The following is a 15,518-nucleotide window of genomic DNA, read 5'->3' on the forward strand; positions in this document are numbered from 1 at the left end:
AATCAAGTTAAAAAGAGAATCCTTTAGTCCAGGCATTTGGGTACCCGCGAAAAGAGATCATGCCACCCCACCACCCCCTATTCTAACAACCACAACAGGGTTATTAAACCAACAATTATACCTAAAGCTCTGGAGAAAGGTCTCGGGCGGTTTTAGTTCCTTACTGACTTTTTTTTGAATATGGGAGGGTGGCGGGTGCTGCTAAAATGTTAACTAACAGATGATCTCCATTGAATCGGTTTCCTGTTTGGGCCATCCAAGCTCCGCAGCCTCGTCCGGCGTGTCTCGGCGGCGAGGGTGGCGGGGTCTCTGCGTTTGTGAGTGCGTATCTTGATGGTAGTCATGCTGTGAACCGGCACAGCCCTGAACAACACGCGTTCCAGGCAGGTGCCACCAAACGGGGGCGGAAACGTGCATCGAAGGGGTTTGAATATGACCCCACAAAGTGCGTAGTAAGGTCGGGTGGCGCAAGCCCCTCCAAGCAGAGGACTCGACAAGAGCCAGGCTCCCAGGTAAACACTTGCCAAGCGAGAGTGAGCGATTCCAAACTGTGAAGGAGAATCCCTGTCACCTTCCATCGGACATGCTCCTTCGCGCCCCTTCCAGTCAGGCGGGTGGCTGTGCTGGCTGGCTTCGTAGTTACGCGATGTTGCCCCTCACTTACATGTCCCTCTGGCCAGCGATGCGTACATAAAATGGAATTACTGCTCCCGGGACCGCTTTCCTCCCGGGACCACTATTTCCTTAGTCTCCAACTGCCCAGCTGAAACGGGAGGGCCTCCGTAACTTTGTTGTGTTGGAAACACTTTCCGATCCGCGACGACTTCAACTACCCCGCCATTCTGACTGCTCGAACTGAGTAACTCCCCCACTTCAAAAGCGCGGACCTCATTCACACTTGCCTCGATCACCGTTCTTTTCCGCATCATCGTGAAAAGTCCATCTCTCCTTTCAATTCAAAACATCACCGATACAATATGGCCGATTTCGAGGCGCCGCCGGGCCCTCCCCCGCCTAAGGTACCCGAGGGCTGGGTAGCCCGCTGGAACGATCAGTACAAAGAATGGTAAGCACACCCGCCATCACCACACCGCATCCCACCCCACGAATCCTAACCTCGCCTCTTTCCCCCCAGGTTCTACGTAAACACCTACACCAAAAAGTCCCAATGGGAGAAACCCACCGAGCCCGCCCAGCCCCCGCACGACGACCTGGGCGCGCCCCCGGGCTACACCCCCGGCGCGACGCCCGCGCCCTCCGACACCAAAGTCAACCCCTACGACAACCCCAACCAAGGCGCCGCTGCATCCTACCTCAACAGCAGCAGCAACACCCCCGGCGGCTCCAGCTTCCACGGCAACGAAGACGAGGACGCCCGCCTCGCCCGCCAGCTGCAGGCCGAGGAGGACGCCCGCGCCCGCGCCTCCCCTTCCTACCAGCAGCAGGGTCAGGGCCAGCAAAGCCCCTTCCCGGGCCAACTGCCGCCACGCCCGGATGATAAGTCCCGTTCGGGCGGTGGTTTGCTGGGCAAGATCTTTGGCGGGGGGAAGAAACCGATGGGTGGTGGTGGTGGTGGTGGTCACGGTTTGCCGGGTGGGTTGGGCGGGATTTTGGGTGGGGGCGGTAGTGGTCACCATGGTGGCGGCGGGTATCAGCAGCCGTATGGTGGTGCGCCGGGGGGTTATGGCGCCCCTGGCGGGTATGGCGCTCCCGGAGGATATGGCGCTCCTGGGGGATATGGGCAGCCGCATGGTGGGGGTTACTACCCCCCGCAGCAGCACGGATATCCGCCGCAGGGAGGGTACTACCCGCCCCAGCAGCATGGTTATGGGGGGCAGCATGGCGGATATAAGAAGTCCGGCGGCAGCAACATGGGCATGATGGCTGGTGGCGCGGCGTTGGGTGTGGGTGCTGGTCTATTGGGTGGTGCGTTGGTGGCGGATGCGATCCAGGACTCGAATGAGGACGCGTACCAGGATGGGTTCCGTGAGTGCATTCCCCCTTGAGGCATAAATACTGTGATGGTGATGGCTAACACATGGTTACAGAGGATGGTGCTGATTTCGATGATGGTGGTGGTGGCGACTTTTAAAGGCTGGTCGCGGGGGTTGAGAGCTGAGACCAACGGGCCGAGTGGGCATTGGGGGTTTACTCTCTCCTAGATGCCAATTTGTTTGACTTTGCTGGATCTGTATCATGAACTTTGGGCCAATTTTGACCGGTGGGCATCTGTTCGCTTGTTGACGCCCGGGGATCCTGACGATGGCAACGCACGTACATGATTAATACATCACGATAATATTGCTCACTTGCTGCGGTGTGTTGACCAGAATTATCTCGTAGATATGGAGAATTTTGCCGGCGTTAGGTATGAGGGGAATGGATGGCGATGTTGGTCTCGAATCACCCTGTTCCCGGCAGGTGCGCGGGAGTGACAGACACACCAGAGCTGTTCGTCCGGAACGTGTAATAACTCCAATACAGACACTCCTCTCTCTCTATATATATATACCCGTTGACCCCTCCGTATTCCTACAGCTCCAGCATCGAACACAACTATCTCTTCTTCTTGCCCTCGGTCTTCCCCTTCGCGCCCCCCTCTTCCGCCTTGCTCGACCCTGACCCTGCCAAGAAAGCCGCCATATCGAAGTTGCCCATGGGGTTCGCGTTCTGCCCGGACGCGGCGCCCATAATGCTGTTCATCGGGTTCTCCTTTTGCCGCTCCTCCCACTCGGCGCGCATCTCGGGATCCACTGTGATGTCGTTAGTGTCAAGCACCATGTTAGCCCAAGATGAGGGAGACTTACTGTTCTCCACCAGCTTCGGCATGCCAAAGAACAGCGCCATGCTGACCAGCCCAAGCAAGATCATCGGGTTCTTGAAGATGCTCAACACCGAGACTAATTCCCTCGCAGTTAGCAAACCCACTCCCAAAACCACACAAACCGGCAAGCAAGCAAGCCAATGCCCATAAAAACTCACAGCTACTCCTCTCCATAAAATACCCCTTCGCCCCCAGCACCCTCACCTCCACCACATGCCCCCCACCCCCGCTATACTCCCCCACCGGCGCGCCCTCCCCCGTATTCCCCCAATCACCCCCCCGAAACGTCTCCCACGCGCGCACCCCCAACCCAGACCCCGACCCCTTCTTCCCCCCACCCCCATCTGCACCCTCGGCCGCGGCCACATCCACGCGCAGCGGCGCGAACGCGTGGCTCACACAATGCACATCCGCCAGATACGAGCCCACACTAACATTGCGAAACACAAAGGTGTTGGCGACGGACAGGGGCGCGGACAGCGCGCGGCCGAGGGTGGTGAGCGTGGCGCGGGTCGAGGCCGGGAGGAGGTGCGCGTTGGGGAGGGAGGGGTTTGTGGGGGGGATGCGCAGGGTGAGTGTTGTTGTTTCGAGGTCGTGGTCGTGGTTGGGGGTGGTGGGTTTGGAGGCGGTGGTGAGCGGGGTGAGGGCGCTGAGGAGGGGGAGGAGGAGGAGGGTGTTGAGATGCATTGTTGGTTTGGGTTGGGCGCGCTGAAAGCGCAAGTGGTGGTTTGGGTTGGTGGTTGGGGTGGTGGCGGCGGTGATGGTTGATGGAAGTTTGGAAAGCAGCTGCTGGAGGTTTTGGTGACGGAATGCGAGTTGCAGGGGGTGCTGTTACAGGGGTGTGATTGGTGCCGGGAGAGGGCAGGCCACAGGAACTGTTTGGCGGTGCGATTCGAACACAATCTCTTTGTAAAGACAACATCGGTCGGTGACGGCAACTTCACAGATTTCAGAGATTGGAATCATTTGAACATTCATTAAAATATCGCGCTACATCAGATACATATTAAACAACAACCGGTGCCTCCTCGGCTTTCCTCTCGGCTAGCGGCTTGTCGCCATCCTTTGTTGTCACGGCCGCAGCCGCCTTGAACGCCTGGTCAAAGTCGGCAATGATGTCGTCGATGTGCTCCGTGCCGACCGAGATACGGATGAGGTCCTAGGGTTCTGTCAGCATCAAATTCTAAGGAGGGAACCCGCCCGGCATAGTAAATTACTAACCTCAGTCACACCCGAGCTGACCTTCTCCTCGTCGCTAAGCTGCTCGTGGGTGGTGGTCCACGGGTGGATCGCCAGCGTCTTGGAGTCGCCGACGTTGGCCAGATTCGAGACCAGCTTGAAGCCGTCGACAATCTGGCTGCCGGCCGCGCCGCCGCCCTTGACACCGAAGCTCAGCACGCCGCCGAAGCCGCGCTTGAGGTACTTCTTGGCCGTCTCGTGCGATTGGTGGCTCTCGAGGCCGGGGTACGACACCCACGAGACGTACTCGCTCTTCTCGAGGTAGCGCGCCAGAGCCAGCGCGTTCTGGGCGTGCCGCTCGGCGCGCAGCGACAGCGTCTCGAGGCCGATCAGCAGCTGCTGGGCGCCGAAGGGGTTGAGGCAGGGCCCCAGGTCGCGCAGGATCTCGACGCGCACGCGGATGGCGAAGGTGATGGCACCAAAGGTCTCCCAGAACTTGAGCCCGTGGTAACCCTCCGACGGCTCGACCATCTGGGGGAACCGCTTGGCGTTCTTGCCCCAGTCGAACTTGCCGCTGTCAATCACAACACCCGCGACGGTTGTACCATGCCCGCCAATCCACTTGGTCGCGGAGTGCACCACAATGTCGGCACCGTGGTCGATCGGGCGCACAAAGTAGCCACCGGCACCGAAGGTGTTGTCAACCTAGACATCTGTCAGTTCCCGTGATATTAACCGGCGAAAGATGCTGGCCACTCACCACAACCGGGACGCCGGCGTCGTGGGCGACCTTGGCGATGGCCTCGAACTCGGGCACGTTGTAGCGCGGGTTACCGATGCTCTCGATGTAGACAGCCTTGGTCTTGTCGTCGATGGCGGCCGCAATGTCTTCGGGGCTGTCACCGTTGACGAACTTGGTCGTGATGCCAAAGCGCGAGAAGAGCACCTTGAACTGGTTGTACGTGCCGCCATAGAGGTTGGATGTCGAGACAATGTTGTCACCGCTGTGGGCAAGCGCTGCAATCGCCATGAACTGCGCGGCCTGGCCGGAGGAGGCAGCCACCGCAGCGACACCACCCTCGAGAGCAGCAATCCTCTTTTCAAAGACATCGACCGTCGGGCTGAAGACGTCAGTTTCCGTGCTCGTTTCCGGCTCCCATATGGTCTTCACCCGCACTCACTTCATGATCCGGGAGTAGATGTTGCCGAACTCCTTGAGCCCGAAGAGGCGGGCACCATGGGCCGAGTCATTGAAGACGTAGCTCTATTTGTTTGTACCCGTCAGCTTTTTGTCCTATGGGAACCATCAAACAGAGCCAGCTCACAGTGGTGGCGTAGATAGGGACAGCCCGGGAGTTGGTGGCCGGGTCGGGCTCTTGCCTTGTCGCAATGTCAGTCTCTCGCTTTTCATCCGGTGTCGGATAGAAGGAATGCCAGCAACAGTAACACGTACCCCGCATGGAGCTGGAGCGTCTCGAATCTCTGGTTAGACATGGCGGCAAACTTGTCTTTCGACGACGAGGGGTATCAATGGGTATCACAAGTGCAAGTGCAGGAAAACAGCAAAGTTGATTCGGTGTTCGGAGCTCGACAACAAAGAAGGAGTGGGAGAAGGTGACGAGGACGGAACAAGCAAGGGACTAGGTCCCAGAATCGGCGACCAAGTTCCCCCTTTTCTATTTCTCCCCTCCTCCTCCCCACGCCTAGGCTCCAAATACCTCACTAGCCGATCGTCATTGTGTGCTTGTCGTTAAAAAACACCTTAACCATGCCGCGGTTTGTCAATTGTTACAGACCACGCAGCGTGCTGGGGGCCTCCTGCCCAGTCGCGTGTGTTGAATTGGAGAGAGTGGGGGGTTTCTTAGAGCACGCAATTGCGCCATCGGTTGATGGCGCGGGGCAGTTCCCCACGGTCCCTCCTTCTCCCTCAGGCTGAACGGATTCCCACCCAATCAGCACCAAAAGCGCCCTGGAGCGCTGAACGACACTACTTCTTTTTGAAGGTATTCGCCATCGCGCTGCTTAAAGACGAGCCTCCCCCATCGTTGTCAGAGGGTTGAGGCTGAAAGTTCAGTCCAGTCATGACACGACCGGCCATCGGAACTCGATTCACACTGGTTCCGGGAACTCCCTTATGGTCATGGAGCCTAAATACAGACGGGATCTATACATTCCCCTCTTCGGCACGATGTGTGACAGATCGGGCTTGGCGTTGAGATGAGGTGATAAATGAAGAAACATCCCACATCCTCGTGCTCTGATCCGATGGCGGCAGCGCGGGGTAGCTTTCTGTCGCCAGCCCAGGACACCCCCAACGAGGGGTCAACTCTTTGTCAACCTGTCTCGTGCTCTGTGCTCTGTCTGCAGATGCATGTAACCCTATCTGCCGATCATTTGCACTGTTGGGAACGAGTGTGGTTGGGCAGCCGAAAGGGTCGAGTCTCGAAGTGCTTTTGGGCAGTGTGCTGTCATGAATGATCCGCATTGCGAATTATTAGATGTCTTGATGATGCCCACTCACTCGCCTGTGGAGCAGAACGGGCAGAGCGAAAAGAGTTGGGCAGTTGACAAGAGTTTTATAATGAAACAGCATTCGAAACCCGGCTGATGGTTTCCCGTCCTTTTATCACCTCTTGGTGCTGGCACCCACTGGCAGCCGCCTTCGCACTCCGTATGAGTTGCAAATCGACATTTATCATGTACATATACCCTAATACCTATGTAAACAAAACACCTCCCGAGCGCGCTCTACACAGCAAACCCCAAAACGCCTGTCCTTCGTAACTCGCCGTGACAGAGCAAGCCATCAAGGCCATGCTAACTGACAACGCCCTGAGCCGACTGAGATCTTCAGACTCGGCACCCCATATAGCCTCGTCCCAGCATTGTCGCACAGCGGCTGCATGAATTCCGAGAACCACAGCCTAAGAGCGAACCCGAGCGGCACGAATAGGGTGCTGACTGATCCCTTCCACTACCGACGCAGCGGCCCGGCCCGGCGACCTCATTCGTGACCCCATCCATCCCCCATCTAATAAACGCACCCCAGTCCATCACCACAAACCCACCAGTCAACCAGTCCCTACCCTTCTCCCCCCTTCCCCCTCCCTCCCCTCAAACAGCCTCCTTCTTCCCCGGCCACGGCATGGCACCCGTACCAGCGGGCCTCCCAGCACCACCCCCAACAGCAGCACCAGCACCAGCACCAGCACCAGCACGCCTAACCTTCACCGCCTCCAAAACGGTAAGCGCGGCCGACGCCGACCAGACGGCGAAGGAGAACGCGGCGAAAGCGACCGAGGCCTGGGCGGCGTGGCAGACGTCTCCGCGGCAGAAGAGCAGGCCGTTGAGAAAAGCGGCGTGCGCCGAGAAGCCGGCCAGGTGGAAGAGTGCGTTGGTGAGGTCGAAGGGGGCGGTTATGTACGGGTTTGGGGACTGGTAGGGGGGGGAGGGGGTTAGTAAGAGGGGTTGAGAGGGGTGGTTGAGAGGGGGAAAGGGAAAACAAAGGGTGTGGTGGCCGGGCGCCGTACTGCGTGGTAGGAAGCGTGGGGAGGGAGTTCTATGTCAGGGCCATTCGAGATGAGGGACCAGACCCTCGCTGAAAAGGAGGAAGGTGACTTGTGACGGTGACGGCAAGGGGGTCGTGCTCGTGTACCAGTTGGCGACTGTTAAAGGGTTGCCGTGTTAGCTGGTTTCTGCATCCTACCTGCACCGCGCCGCTCGGTTGGGGGGTTGGTTCTTACCAAAGCCTGATAGGATTATCACCAGGAGAGCAAAGACACCCTGGGATATCCTGATGAGGGGCATCAGGGGGAACGACATGCTTGTGAGCTTCATGGTGGACTAAGAGATGACGATGCACAGCACAGAAAAATCCAGAGTAAACAAGGTGAGGGAACTAGAAGAGGGCAATCGCCAGCCAAGAAGAAACGGAGAGATGGCGGAACGAGAGGTGGGAGCGAAACGAGAGACATTCACCAGAAATGAAGATCGAGCCTGTCGAACAAGCGGCAAGCCGACGCGAGCCCTGAATGTCTTTCATACTGGTTAATTGGTCTGTGTGACCAATGAAGCCGTCCTGAAACAGAAGATCCTCAGGAACTACATTGTGCATAATATGGTGGACGGTCGGCAGAATCAACCGGGCCAATGAAGGCGACGCAACGACTAGATTGAGGTCACAGCGCATCGTGAGGTTGGCTTCGACGCCGGCAGTCGCAAATCCGGCGGCTTGGCGTGAGCGTGATCACTGTCGTGATGGTAGTTTCTAAGTATATCTGAAGCCAGCTCACTTGAACCTTCCAGTGACAGGTACACAACGGCAGCGCCCCTCGTTTTAGAGTTGATGTTTGGACGATGCGCCTTTGGCGGTCTCTGCTTCAGAAAAGGTAGGGATATAAAACCTCAGGGAGGGGACGAGGCAACATTTGTCGACAGCGACTTTCTCAATTACCTTACGCCGCTCCAGCTCCAGCTCCTCGACAAAATGGTAGATCGAAGCCGACCGTAACGGACTGCACGGACCTAAATTAGATGCCAGGGTGCCATCGGGCGTGGACGTGGAATGTCAGTTGAGGTTGGAGGAGTGAACCCGCCAAGTATTAATACACTTTCCGGCAGCACGTTCGCCCCAAGTTTCTGAAAATTTCCTGTAAGTAAAAAAGCGGTGTTGACTGTTGAATCACATCATCGCACCCCCTCATTAGTGTTTGTTCTGTGCAGCCTTTCATCGCGAGGTTGCTTGGCGTTTCGGGCTAGGCTTTGGAATCTTCGAATCGCGCTTCTTGATAACTACCAGATGGACCGTGCACTCATGCCAAGCCAGTACCCCAGCGAGCCCAGTAATTGAATCGCGGGGTTAAGGCTCGGCGTCGCGGCCCCACTTAAATTAGATGCATGCGGGCGACTAGCCGAGGTCAATCTCTGCCCGAGGCAGCGACCAAACCATGGGCCCCTTCAGGTAGCGCGCTTCGTCGCGGTCTCGTCATCTCCCAAGGCACATGTAAATACATACTTTATAGCACACCGATGTCCCTCTTCCTTGTTTTGCTTCGGCAGTAGAAGACGCCATTTGGCGACGAGTAAGGGGTTGAAGAAGCAAGACAAACATTTTGTGGAAGTCGCGGACAATTGGCGGTTGTTCTCACATGGAATGGGACCTGAAAGAACCATTTGGCTCTAATCCAGTAATTTCTGTTCAGTTGTCTCACCTTCGCTGTTGCTCCGCACCCCTCGCTCGGCATGGAAAACCCCCGCATGTCGAGCCTTGACGACGCTCTTCGACAAGATCTTTTATCTCCAATTTTCCCCAGGAAATGGGATGCCTCTTCTGGCTGTCGCCGCATGTCATGCAGGTCGTGCCGCCAGTAACGGAAGTCGCGCCGCGAAAAGGGTGTCCTTGAGAGGCTCGTGAGCGATCCACCCTTCCTCCAGTGACCCGCTGACGATTGGAAAAACCCGCGTCCTCCACAATCATTGCCCCAACCCCACCCCTGAAGCATGCCAGCCGAGGCTGACCCTCGGTGCAACCGGCCGACAAGGTACGCCGTGTATAACAAAATGACTGATACATTCTACAATATTTTCGTTGAAAACGTATCTAGCATGGAATTAAATGGCTTAATTCGAATAAAAGGGTCTAGGGATGTTAATCCCCAGGTTTTAGTGCTAAATTTCCTTTAAAGAGGATGGTCACCTTACGAAGAGCATTGATGCTTCGTTGGGAGGCAAGTATCTCTTGCCAGGAAACCCCAATTTGGCAACATCGACCGCGTCCAGCTTGGCTTCCTATCCCTGTCGCACTCGGCCCAGGACGCCCTCCAGGGCGAGAACATCTGCAGCCGAATGCCGACCCTCCGTTCGAAAAGGGGACGATCTTCCAAACTTTTGGTTTTTCATCTTTCATCTTTATTCATCAGCTCCTCCCCTCAGTATTCACTACAAGAGATCTGTGACGTGACTCGCGCGCGCAGAACTCCCGTCTCCGTCCCCCCCTCGGTCGCTCCGAATTCTTTCTCTCGCTTTGTTTGGCGCTCCTCGTCCGGGCCTCACATACGATCCTTATCCCGAGGCTCAACTACCCGGCCCAAACTACCACCAACGCCGCAACCATGGCTCCCACCAAACAAGATACAAAAGCCTACATTAGGACCCTCGCGACGCCCCCGCCCCCCGGCCAACCCTATGCCCTGCCTATCCCTGGCACCGAGCGTCCGAACCGCACCCCGATCTACCGCCATTGGCGCTTCCAAAACGGTCCGTTGCTAGAGACGTACGACCCGGCGCAAAGAACCGTCCACGACCTATTCGAGCATGCGGTTGCCCAAAACCCCAAGGCGAGGTGCCTGGGATGGAGACCTTGGAATGCTGCCACCAAGACATTTGAGCCCAAGTATGTCTGGCTGACGTATGCCGAGGTTGCCGAGCGGAGAAAGAACTTCGGCGCCGGTATCGTCGAGCTGCACCACCAGCTTGGTATCAAGGAGGACAAGTATCCGGTGGGCCTGTGGGCGCAGAACCGTCCGGAGTGGCAGATGACCGAGCTGGCGCTACTCTCGCAGTCGCTATGGCCGGTCTCTCTGTATGAGACTCTCGGCCCCGAAACGAGCGAGTATATCATCAACCATAGCGGTCTGACGGCCATCGCCTGCTCGCTGCCGCATATCCCTACCCTACTGAAGATGGCCTCGCGCGTCCCCTCGCTCAAACTCATCATCTCGCTCGACCCCCTCGACGCCGGCGAGGTACCGGGCCACTCGAAGCGGGAATTGCTGAACGCCACCGCTGCTGCCGCCGGCATTCAAGTCGTCTCTATTACCGAGGTGGAGGCCCTCGGTGCACGCTCCGGCCGCGCCATGCGCCCTCCCAAGGCCGACGATATCCTGACCATCAACTACACTTCGGGCACTACGGGCGACCCGAAGGGCGTGCTCATCACGCACAAGAACGGCGTGGCAGGCATCACCGCGGCCAGGTCCAACGAGACCGTCTTTGCCGGCGACGTTCACATCTCGTATCTTCCCTTGGCGCACATCTATGGCCGTATGGCGGACCAAACTGCGCTCGCTGAGGGGGCGAGCATTGGGTATTTCCATGGCGATATCACTACGCTAATCGAGGATATCAAGATCCTGCGGCCGTCGGGCTTCATGTCGGTGCCTCGCCTGTTCAACCGCATCAACTCGGCGATCCAGGCGGCGACTGTCGAGGCCGACGGATTTAAGGGGACATTGTCGCGCCGCGTTATTGACACCAAGAAGGCCAGCATGAAGCTGCCTAATGGCCAGGCCACTAACAAGCACTTCCTGTACGATCGCATCTGGACCCCCAAGGTGCTCAAAGCGGTGGGCCTGCAGAGAACGCGCACCATGGTGAGCGGCAGCGCCCAACTCGACCCGGACGTCCACCAGTTCCTCCGCGCCGCCTTTGGCAATAACTTTGTCCAGGGCTTCGGCATGACCGAGACGTACGCGGTCGGCACCGTCCAGATGCCCGGCGACTTCACCACGGGCAACATCGGGCCCCCGTGCCCGTCGGTCGAGCTGTGCATCGAATCCGTGCCCGAATACGAGTACACGGTGGAAGACAAGCCGAACCCGCGTGGTGAGCTGCTGATGCGCGGACCCATCATCTTCCAGGAGTACTTCCGGAACCCAGAGGAGACGGCCAAAGCCATCGAATCCGACGGATGGTTCCACACGGGTGACATCGTCGAGGTCGACAGCATGGGCCGCTTCAAGATCATCGACCGCAAGAAGAACGTGCTCAAGCTCTCCCAGGGCGAGTACATCTCGCCCGAACGCATCGAGAACGTCTACATGGGCGCCACCAACCTGATTGCTATGGCCTTCGTCCACGGCGACCCCAAGGAGTCGTGCCTCGTCGCTGTCTTTGGCATTGATCCGGTTACCTTCGCCCCCTACGCCGGCAAGATTCTCAAGAAGCCCGTCCCCGCCGATGACAAGGACGCGCTCCGCCAGGCCGCCAACGACCCGCGCGTCAAGACGGCCTTCCTCAAGTTGCTAGAGCAGATCGGCAAGCGCCACAAGTTCAACAGCTTCGAGAAGGTTAAGAACTGCGTCTTTGAGATTGAGCCGTTCACGATCGAGAATGAGCTGCTGACGCCTACGTATGTTTTTCGTCCCTTCTTACTCTTGCTTACTCCGCTCCTCTTTTCTTCGCTTAAAAAAAGGGAGAGAGGGGCGGAGAAAGTGTAGTTGAGATCAGTAAGACCATGATGCTAACATGAGATGAAACAGACTCAAGCTCAAGCGGCCCCAGACCGCCCGTGCCTTCCGGAGCGAGATCGACCGCATGTACGAGGAGATTGCCGTCAACGCGGTCGAGAAGCCCAAGCTCTAATCCATTGTTGTTTGATGCCTATCTACTGAGTGCCTGCCTGTAAGTAAGGAATGGATAAATGGGCGGCGTAGCTCGTCGGGCTGGTTTACGTATTCGGAGCGGGAGGGGTTTTGGCTTTTGTGTGATATAGTAGGTCGCACTGGATTCTGCACTTTGCGGTTTTGTATACAATGGTGTAGAGGGGGGTGTTTATACAAGCGATTATATATTGGTGGATAGTGTTTGTAAAGCGAAACTACTGCTCAAATACCAACCTGGGTGATTGGAATGGAAGTTGTAATATACTGTGCGGGTATTGGAGTCTGTGTACTAGATTGGCGTTCTGCTGCCAATCCACTGCTCTGAAAATTAGTTATACGGTGCTGCAAGCATCTGCGCAAGTCATATACTCTCATCCAGCTGATCTCCGTAATCTCAAGCAGACATGTGCAAAACGTCGTCCAAAACACGGCATGCAGGATCCCGGGGTGTGGACCTGAGGGGGTGGGGCATCAAAGCCTGAGGCTCAGGTACCACCCAACCGGTCTGTACTTGCATGTGATGCGATCCATCTCAAACTGGGAAGGATGGGCAAAGGAAAGAGCGCATATGCTTGCCAGGCTTTATTGTAAAGCACCTGTGGATTGAATTGATGGAACGGTGGTCGAAAGAAGAAGATGGAAGGTGTGACGGCAGCTGCCGTCACACTAATGGAATAACCTAACGCGTGAATCAATGTATAACGCGTCTCTTCCAATTTATGAGGATTATTATCTCTCGATATCCGAGATGCATGATGTTCCAGCATCCTTTGAGATGAGCCCGGCAACCACAACGACCACCACAACTACCACGACCACATTTCCACCTACCCACCTCCAAATTCCACAGATTGCCACTGTATCGCTGGTGACCGAACCGCCTTTGTTAACCAGTCTCTCCAGCCCAGGTATCACGTCTGATATCTCAGGGGCCCTGCCAAGGGCAGAGGCCGATGCCGACCTCCCGCCATCCAAAAGGGCGAAACTGAATCCGCTGGATTCCCAACAACGATTGGTAGCCTGCCTCCAAAGGCAGGTTTTTCCCCATGTTGATAGCCAGATCGCGACCCTCCCGAAAGATCGGGTGAATACTCAGGCAATCGGAAAGCAAGTACGTATCTTCGCCCACCCCACCACTATACTATGCCCTCCCGCCTTTCAAACCCTGACACGTATCATATATTTAGGTTGTTGCCCTCTTGACAGGACAAGAGTTTTCCCGGGAGTATAATACGCGTGGTGACGGGACCATCAGCTTGGAGTTTGAAGCGAGGATAGCGGCTCTTGCCGCCTCGCATGTGCAGTTACTTGCCCGTCGCCTTGTAAACACAACCCCTCGAATCGAACGAATCGAACGAATAACGTGGAAGCTAATTCGCACACTGCTTGCTTAGGGTCACCAGCTCGTTCCTTCCCACAATCCAAATCCGACACCCACGCCATCGCCGTCGCCATGGCCAGCGACCCCCGCCCCCAACCCCAAGTTGAATCTCACCAATCCTTCCCAGAGTCCACGCCAGGTTTACAATTCGAGTTTTACCGACCACCAGCCGCTCCCTCGCCGGTACCAAGATTCTCAACGTCGCCGATTCCTATTCCTACCATCCCGACACCCGGTAGGAACGGGCATGCCAGGCCAAACGAAACTGCTGCGGTCTCGCTACCGGCCAATACAGCTCCGCCATCTGCCGCCTCGAGAACCACACCTACGTTGATTGTCGTAGATGACGATGCCACTGAGATTCTTCCAAAAGAGCTAGCACCTGTCGGGACGCTTACCACCCGGCCTTTCGAACCCCGTATGCGCCTTCCAGCTGGAGAAGCTCCATACACCTCGCCCAAGGTTGTATCGCCCCCGTTACTTGCTATTCGATCGTCTCCGGTTGCAACTCGAGTGCCGCCCCTTCCTGCGTTGGGGCCCCCAATACCCTCGACGCCCCCCTCCCCTGCTCCTCCCCCGCTTGCCAGTCCAAAGCAGCTCGTTCAACGGATACACCGAGGTGCCCCGCAAAATTGGAGGAGAGAAGCCCATGCTATTAGTTTGGCGAGGGTAAGGATGTTGCTTTCGACCCAAGGCGAATTCAGCCCGGCAGCAAGATGGCCCTCCGAGCAGCGACGGGCCGTATCTTGCCTCATCACGGAGAACTTCAATGGGTCGAAGGGGCTCAAGGTTCTATCGATCTAGAGCCGACTAGTCTTGTCGACCCCGTTACGTATCACGTCGACTTTACATAATAGAGGAATTAGGCACCTCCGAACCCTTTACTCGGCGTAGTCTCAAGCTATCCCGAACGAAGGGAAACAAGGACCCGAAACGAGACCTCTGCAAAGTTCTTAGGAATAACTCTCGGTTCGTTCCATCGATCCTAGATGTATTCGAGCGGGAGGGCCAGCTGGTTGGGCGGACGAGCGAGGATGTCGGCAACTTTTTCCAGGATTTGATCCATCAGAAGACAAGCTCTAAACCGGCTATGCTCGCCATCAGGAGAGATGATGGCGACCAACGAGGCGAGCTCATCCGCGCAAGCCGAGTTCATTCCCTCCTCTTCGCAAGGGAAGTGTCGGGCCAGCGACTAGGCGCAACAAGGTCGCAGCGGAACTTCTTCAACGAGTTCCGTACGTACCGTGAGGATGCGCTGGAAAAGAAGGCGGAGTGGACGGGATGTGCCGGTGATATCTTCACTATAGTATGGGTTTCGAATGCCGGGTTTTTGTGTGGGACCACCGAACACTCGGACGCGCATAATCAACAATACAACAAGCCCGGTAACCTGGTTCTCGGGTCTTGTCTCGATATTACGCTCCGTGCCTACCCAGAGCATCGGATCGTCCGACCGGTTGTCGAGAAAGGGGAAAACTCCACTGAGGCTATGCGACAGAGTCAAGATCCGTGGCTCTATTCTTCTGTGGTGTCCTCCGACTACGACGCGGTTCACGACAGGGCGTTTACCTGCTCATTTGACAAAACGGTCAAGATATGGAAAGTGCAGAAGTCGGGCTCATCCATGAGTCTCTTGGGCGAGTGGAAACACGACGCAACGTCAACTTGTGCTGCTTCCAAACATGAGTCCGGTATGGTCGCTACGGCGCCGACGTGGCGGCCGATGCAGTCCGTATCTACAGCGTCGATGCTA

The 15,518-nt window shown here is 56.7% G+C and overlaps 7 protein-coding genes across 7 annotated transcripts in view; 4 read left to right on the forward strand and 3 right to left on the reverse strand.

The window, feature by feature from the left end:
• CHGG_10332 (uncharacterized protein) overlaps positions 1–453 on the forward strand; it is a gene marked incomplete at both ends in the record, with an annotated part of 3,065 nt that extends 2,612 nt beyond the window's left edge. The window contains 2 exons of the mRNA XM_001228258.1: positions 221–305; positions 362–453. Of these exons, the coding sequence (XP_001228259.1) occupies positions 221–305; positions 362–453 (177 nt within the window). The remainder of the gene's footprint in view (positions 1–220; positions 306–361) is intronic.
• Positions 454–977: 524 nt separating this feature from the next.
• On the forward strand, positions 978–2,092 carry CHGG_10333 (uncharacterized protein; the record flags this gene model as incomplete). The annotated part of the gene is made up of 3 exons (XM_001228259.1): positions 978–1,066; positions 1,136–1,986; positions 2,049–2,092. The coding sequence occupies 3 exons, from the start codon at positions 978–980 to the stop codon at positions 2,090–2,092; spliced, it is 984 nt and encodes a 327-aa protein (XP_001228260.1).
• Positions 2,093–2,556: 464 nt separating this feature from the next.
• Positions 2,557–3,511, reverse strand: CHGG_10334 (uncharacterized protein; the record flags this gene model as incomplete). The annotated part of the gene is made up of 3 exons (XM_001228260.1): positions 2,557–2,753; positions 2,808–2,900; positions 2,983–3,511. The coding sequence occupies 3 exons, from the start codon at positions 3,509–3,511 to the stop codon at positions 2,557–2,559; spliced, it is 819 nt and encodes a 272-aa protein (XP_001228261.1).
• A 319-nt stretch (positions 3,512–3,830) lies between these two features.
• CHGG_10335 (uncharacterized protein) lies at positions 3,831–5,497 on the reverse strand (the record flags this gene model as incomplete). Its single annotated transcript, XM_001228261.1, has 6 exons — positions 3,831–3,983; positions 4,046–4,708; positions 4,764–5,124; positions 5,185–5,267; positions 5,329–5,383; positions 5,457–5,497. The coding sequence occupies 6 exons, from the start codon at positions 5,495–5,497 to the stop codon at positions 3,831–3,833; spliced, it is 1,356 nt and encodes a 451-aa protein (XP_001228262.1).
• Positions 5,498–7,117: 1,620 nt separating this feature from the next.
• Positions 7,118–7,840, reverse strand: CHGG_10336 (uncharacterized protein; the record flags this gene model as incomplete). The annotated part of the gene is made up of 3 exons (XM_001228262.1): positions 7,118–7,438; positions 7,592–7,668; positions 7,747–7,840. 3 exons carry the CDS (start codon positions 7,838–7,840, stop codon positions 7,118–7,120), a joined length of 492 nt encoding a protein of 163 aa, XP_001228263.1.
• A 2,273-nt stretch (positions 7,841–10,113) lies between these two features.
• On the forward strand, positions 10,114–12,364 carry CHGG_10337 (uncharacterized protein; the record flags this gene model as incomplete). Its single annotated transcript, XM_001228263.1, has 2 exons — positions 10,114–12,131; positions 12,262–12,364. The coding sequence occupies 2 exons, from the start codon at positions 10,114–10,116 to the stop codon at positions 12,362–12,364; spliced, it is 2,121 nt and encodes a 706-aa protein (XP_001228264.1).
• A 1,473-nt stretch (positions 12,365–13,837) lies between these two features.
• CHGG_10338 (uncharacterized protein) overlaps positions 13,838–15,518 on the forward strand; it is a gene marked incomplete at both ends in the record, with an annotated part of 2,914 nt that continues 1,233 nt past the window's right edge. Inside the window, 2 exons of the mRNA XM_001228264.1 lie at positions 13,838–14,554; positions 14,820–15,508. Coding sequence (XP_001228265.1) covers positions 13,838–14,554; positions 14,820–15,508 — 1,406 coding nt within the window. The remainder of the gene's footprint in view (positions 14,555–14,819; positions 15,509–15,518) is intronic.

This window comes from Chaetomium globosum, genomic scaffold (assembly GCF_000143365.1).
Source record: "Chaetomium globosum CBS 148.51 scaffold_7 genomic scaffold, whole genome shotgun sequence".
Classification (NCBI taxonomy): domain Eukaryota; kingdom Fungi; phylum Ascomycota; class Sordariomycetes; order Sordariales; family Chaetomiaceae; genus Chaetomium; species Chaetomium globosum.